Source organism: Rhinopithecus bieti, unplaced genomic scaffold (genome assembly GCF_001698545.2).
Source record: "Rhinopithecus bieti isolate Rb0 unplaced genomic scaffold, ASM169854v2 scaffold_63, whole genome shotgun sequence".
NCBI classification, from domain to species: domain Eukaryota; kingdom Metazoa; phylum Chordata; class Mammalia; order Primates; family Cercopithecidae; genus Rhinopithecus; species Rhinopithecus bieti.
In genome coordinates, this window is record NW_016802972.1 from 31,816 (window position 1) to 38,045 (window position 6,230).

General features: G+C 45.2%; 1 protein-coding gene across 2 annotated transcripts in view; it reads right to left on the reverse strand.

The window, feature by feature from the left end:
• The window catches only part of AHSP (alpha hemoglobin stabilizing protein), an 18,384-nt gene that overhangs the window by 2,210 nt on the left and 9,944 nt on the right, over positions 1-6,230 (reverse strand). The window contains exon 1 of one of the 2 annotated variants that reach the window (XM_017867733.1): positions 402-582. The exons of the other annotated variant lie outside the window; for it this stretch is intronic. Coding sequence (XP_017723222.1) covers positions 402-409 — 8 coding nt within the window. The 5' untranslated portion in view covers positions 410-582. Of the gene's footprint in view, positions 1-401; positions 583-6,230 lie in introns of those variants that run through there. 2 annotated transcript variants of the gene reach the window in all.

Genomic DNA, 6,230 nt, shown 5'->3' on the forward strand with positions numbered 1-6,230 from the left:
TTTTTTTTTTTTTTTTTGAGAGGGAGTCTCCCTCTGTGGCCCAGGCTGGAGTGCAGTGACGCGATCTCGGCTCACTGCAAACTTTACCTCCCAGGTTCAGGCGATTCTCCTGCCTCAGCCTCCCAAGTAGCTGGGATTATAGGCGTGCACTACCACACCTAGCTAATTTTTGTATTTTAGTAGAGATGGGGTTTCACCATATTGGCCAGGCTAGTCTCGAACTCCTGACCTCAAGTGATCCACCCACCTCCCAAAGTGCTGGGATTACAGGTGTGAGCCACTGCATCCGGCCTACAACCACGGTTAAGATACAGAATGTTTCCATCACCCAAAACCACTCCTTCATTTTACTCTTTTGTAGCCACCCCTCCCCTCACCCATAACTTCTGGCAACCACTTACCTGTTCATCACTACAGTTAAGTCTTTTTCAGGATGTCATATAAATGGAATCATACAGTCTGTAACCTTTGAGACTGGCGTTTTTTGGTCAGCATGATGTTCTTGAGTTCCATCCAAGTTGTTGCAAGTGTCAGTGCACACAGTGCATTGTATGGATGCACTGTAGTTTGTTCATTCAGCCACGGAAGGACATCTAGATTGTTTGCACTTTGGGGCAAATGTGAATAGAGTTGCTATAAACATTTGTGTACAGGTTTCCATGTGAACATGTTTTCATTTATATAGGGTGGAAAGTATGTGTTACCGGCCAAACGCAGTGGCTCACATCTGTGATCCCAGCACTTTGGGAGGTCAAGGCAGGCGGATCACTTGAGGTCAGGAGTTCGAGACCATCCTAGCCAACATGGCGAAACCCCATCTCTACTAAAAATACAAAAATTAGCCAGACATGGTGGCATGCACCTGTAATCCCAGCTACTTGGGAGGCTGAGGCAGGAGAATCGCTTGAACCCAAGAGGCAGAGGCTTCAGTGAGCCAAGATCATGCCACTGAGCTCCAGCCTGGGTGACAGAGTGAGACCTTGTCTCTAAATTAATTAATTAATTAATTAATTATCTTACAGACTTAGAGGTCAGAAATCTAAAATGAGACTCACTAGGCTAAAATCAAGTTGTCCTCTAGGTTGTGTTCCCCTTGGAGTCTCTGGAAAAGAGTTCTTTTTCTTTCCTCTTCTAGTCTATAGAAGAACCCACATTCTTTCACTCCTGGTCCCTTTCCAGCTTGAAAGCCAGCAATGACCACCAGGTCCAGTCTTTCTCACATCATACCAGGCCGACTCTCTCCTGCATCCTTTCACTTCTAAATAACTTTTCTTAAATATTTCTGTAAAAATAATTCATTACCAGGTGGGAAAGATCAAGATTCCAATGCCCTTTCAAAGCTCATTAAGGAAAAGTTTCATGAAGGCCTCTGGTACATGCCAGGAAACTCACAGGAGATGGTGCTGCCTCAGATGCCTTAGAAGGCCATGCTGCCATGAACACATCTAGCATTGAAGCCACACACAGTGGCTCATGCCTGTAAGGGGCAGAGACGGGAGGGCCGTTTGAGCCTGGGGGTTCAAGATCAGCCTGGACAACATAGTGAGACTCCATCTCTTAAAAAAAGAAAAGAAAAATCTTCTAATTTTGTTCATTCCTCAAAATTTCCTGGCACAGTTGGAACTAATCCAACTCCCTGGACTATAATGAATTTCAGGGTTACATTAGTGAGATGTGAAGAATTGAAGTCTCTTCCCTCAACCCACTGTCTTGAGAATAGCAGGGGAAACTGATTCCCTCTGAGCACGCTAGATGAGTCAATGAAGGAAGGGTTGAATGTGAGGTTACAAAAACACATTTGCTAAAGAATTGTAGAAAACCAGGATCACAAACTCATTCTGCAACAGAAAAATAAAGCACTGCTGATTTACAGAGGAATTCACAACTGGTGAGGTCTCTTAAATTAAGAGACCTAATAGGAACTCCCTCATCAAGGCAGGCTCTGCTTCAGCTGAACAAGAAATTAGCCAAGGGAGGAAAAGGGAACTGTTTGGACTTCCAGGAAGGCCTCTCCTTCCACTGAGAGGACTGCAACGAAGACCTCAACCATCAGGGAAAGAAGAGCCTCCTCCAGAAATCTGATTGGAATTGATGACACAAATTCCACTCTCAGTTAACACAAAACCCTCACTTGCTCGTGGCGGTACCAGGTTAGAGTCAGGGCAAAAAGGTTGTAGATTTCGTGTTATGTGGTTTCCCCTGTGAATGTTTTGGGAAGGAGGTGAGAGGAACTGGTTAGGTAGAACCTTGGTCTTATTTCCTGGAGATGTGACGTTTTGGGGGCCTGTTCCTGCTGTGACTGGCACAGCAATCAGGACCTGCAGCCACCAGAGTGTCCCAGGGCTGGGGAGGAGACAGGGGCCTTGCACATCTAAAGGTCAGCATCTGGGCAGTGTGGCTACTAGCAGGAGGGAGGAGCTTGCTCTGGATCCATTTGGGAGAGACTTGTCCCTTTTCCCTCTTTTGCCCCACCCCCGGGACACTTTCCTGTCCCGGACTCCCACTTGACTTTGTTTTCACTGATTGGAACTTAGCTCAGAAAATGGAGGGGGCTGAAGGTATGAGTTATGGGCAGGGGAATTTAAGTTTGGGAAGACAGAAGCTCCCTTGATATTGGCACTACCAGCCACACCTGCAGCCACATAAGGGTCCCAGTGCTGGGGCAGGGGCAGTGAGATTGGCCAGGAACCAGAGTCTCCTGGGGACTCGCAGATACCTGCCCCACGCATCCTGAGGGTGCTGAGGGAGACCCAGCCGAGATCAGCTGTACTCCTGGGTAGACGAGAGCAGGCTCTGAGGGGGACCCAGCCCACCCAGGAAGGATGCCCAGAGTGGCTTAGTGTGCACCTCCCTCTTCTGCCTCTCCTTTGCCACTGCAAGCAAGACTGGGGGTCAGGAGTTACATGCCAGAGTCCAGGACGGGCCCCTCCTCCCCAGCAATGTGGGTGGGGTCAGGGGCCTCAGGTCAAATTCAAGGAAAATCTTCAAGCCACGTGGTGTAGAGCCAAAGCTAAAGAGGCCACCCTAATAATAGACAGCGGCAGCCCCTTACAAACATGCTCAGACTCATAGGATCTCAAAATGCAATTCTCCACAGTAGAAAGGACATCTACCCTAACAGAAGACTGCACTCCTAGAAAAACTGGGGTCAGGTGGCCCATTATTTAAAGGTAGACCTGTATGTTCAAATTATGTTCATGGAATAAAATTCATGATATGAACATTTTCTTTGGAAAGAAACATCCCGGAAATGGTTCCTGGAGCCTAAAACATCCTGTGGCACTTCCTTGAGGGCATGTACGTCATGACTGCTAAAATTATGATGAGAACCAAGTCTTATTTTCCTACTGGTAAATAGAACAAATGGAGACAAGGCCTGGGCAGCCCCACTGTATGTTTCAGGAGGAAAAGTAATGTCAGCTAGGGATTAGACTTTCAGATAATCTTTCCTTTAATGGTCTTCAAATTCTTTCATCCCATCCCTCTAAAGAATCTTTGTGTACACTCCCACACAAGTTTTGTAGACATTTATTTTTGCCTCATACATTTAAATCATAGCAAAGGCTTTTAACTGTGACAGGATCCAAACACATTTAAACAAACCGCACGTCACTCTTGTGAATGTGTCCAACACAATGTTAATGGAGTGGTGATTTGGCCCTGACCACTATGTATTTTTTTAAAAACCAAACAAGTTCTTCCTTAGGAGCTGGGAGTTTCACAATACTCCTTTTACTTCTTGAACTTGTATTTCTATTCCACTACCCCCACTTAAGTTGATCCTAAGATAACTCACATGCTTTCATGCTTATGAGTATTTTGTTCAGTCTCATTCTACTTACTTGCAACTTCTCTCATTCGTTGTGTCTTTCTGTTGGTCTCTCTGTCTCACTCTCTCTCTGTATAGATACATGGATGGATAGCTCTGACATACATATTCAAGAGGAAATTTATATATATAACATATATAGACACATATTTAGTAAAATGCCGTTTACCAAAGTGAATGTTTCAAATTTTAATAAATAGTTATGAAACAGAAATTCCAATTGTATTGGAAATAAATCCTCTGATCAGATGGAGGCATAGAATTGAAGGAATTGTTGAAGGGTCCCTATTCTGGTGGTCTGGGACGATGCCCCTTGTAAGTCAGGCAGGTGCAGTTGGCAAACGGGAGAAGGAAGGAAGCGTGAGAAGGGTCTGGGAGCAGGGATTCCCCTGGACACAGTTTCTGGGTCTAGTTGATTTTGAGAATGAGTGAGTATGGACTTCAAAGGTCTGGAATTTGATTCTCTAAAGCTTCCCAGGACAGCACAACCACTGGAAGGGTTCTTCCTGCTCATCTCAGGACCATGGTGCTCTGACTGCAGGGGTCTCTGAAATACCTGGATTACTAGGAGACAGCAGAATTCTCACTACTGCTTCTGCTTTGGGGAACTCCACCCACACTGCAGAGCAGAGGAGAGTGAAAAGGTTAGATAACATGGAGTATCAGTTCAGACGTGGTTTGGCCTCATAGATGCCATTCTGCGGCTATCAGGAGTCCCCGCCACACTGAAAACCCCTAATCCTAATCAAGGAAACCAAGTTTCAAGGGATGTGGGGAGCTGGAGACAGGTGAGATGCAGGGGTATTGTTACCAAAGGCATAATTGGGCATGTGCCACTGACGTCTCTTGTTGTGGACTTGGTTGAGAGTAGACAGCAGTGGTGTAACTGACAGCAGAGCAGACAGATCATCCGGGTTGAGCAGCCACTGTGGACTGAGCTTGGCTTGGCTTGGCTCTTTCTGGGCTCTGGTGAGGGGGATCTCAGTAGGAAACCCCACAAGGGTGGATCCTGGAGACAGCATCCAGGCTGGAGTATTTGGGGGTATCTTGGGGGCAAACTAAGCTGGGGTTCCCACAGGAGCCAGTTAAGGTATAGGCTGGGCTGGCAGCTGGATCTGTGAATTGTACAAGGGACGCTGTTTGGTCACTGAAAAGAAAGGCCTCACCCGCTTTGCTTTCAAAGCGATTCCCCACCCCTCTTATTTGTAGTATTCAAGGGCATGCTCACGAGGTTGAAGAGTTTATAAATGTGCTTTGCAAATCATTTGAAACTGACCTTCTTATAGCAACTGTATTTAACATCTAGTATGGAAAATAGGACCTATGAGACACCTTCTTTCCAACCAGAGAAGCAGAGTTGAAGGTCCCCTATTTCGCTTACAAAGTGGCAACTGCATGTTTGGAAGGTCAGCCCCATGTGTGACCTATGTAGCTTAGAAAGACTGTAGCATCCTGAGGACAGGACAGCAGTCCGAAGCTCGCTCTGGGAGTAACTCTGGCTCTGACACTTCATTAGAACTTCCCCTATACTTTGTGAACTTAACATAGTTGTTTTGCCAACCAGAATTTTGAAACTAATGTTTATATACTTAAAAGGTTTTTGCTTGTTTGTTTTGAGACATAGTCTCGCTCTTTCACTCAGGCTGGAGCGCACTGACGCAATCTCAGCTCATGGCAGCCTCCACCTCCCAGGTTCAAGCAATTCTCCTGCCTCAGTCTTCTAAGTATCTGGGATTACAGGCACCTGCCACCACTCCCAGCTAATTTTAGTATTTTTAGTAGAGATGGGGTTTCACCATGTTGGCCAGGCTGGTCTCTAGCTCCTGACCTCAAGAGATTCGCCCACCTTGGCCTCCCAAAGTGCTGGGATTACAGGCATGAGCCACTGCACCAGGCCTTAAAAAGGTTTCTTTAATCAACCAAAACTTTTTAAATTGACTTGATAAAAATGTTGCGGTGGAAAAAGATGTAGATTAGTATTTAGAAGACCGTTCTGTGCACCTAAACCCTCCTCATTGGACATGGCTGGCTACTATGAACACTGTGAGAATGAAGGACACTATCTCTGTGGCAACAAAACACGTGAGGAGACAAAGGCTCAGCTACATATTTATGGGCTGTGGTCTCCAATGAGACACCCCAAATCGACATTTCTACTTTTGTCACTGCTGTCTTATTGTAATTAAAATTGTAAAATATTTTCACACATTTTATTCTATTTTAAAATGTGTATTCCACTCATTTCTATTTCTATTCATGAATCAACAGTACACTGTTTTAATTCCCATGTTTTCTTTATTTTATTTTATTTATAAATATTTATAAAATATTTATAAAAATAATTTTTTTTCCTATGGAGTCTTGCTTTGTCACCCAGGCTGGATTGCAGTGGCGTGATCTT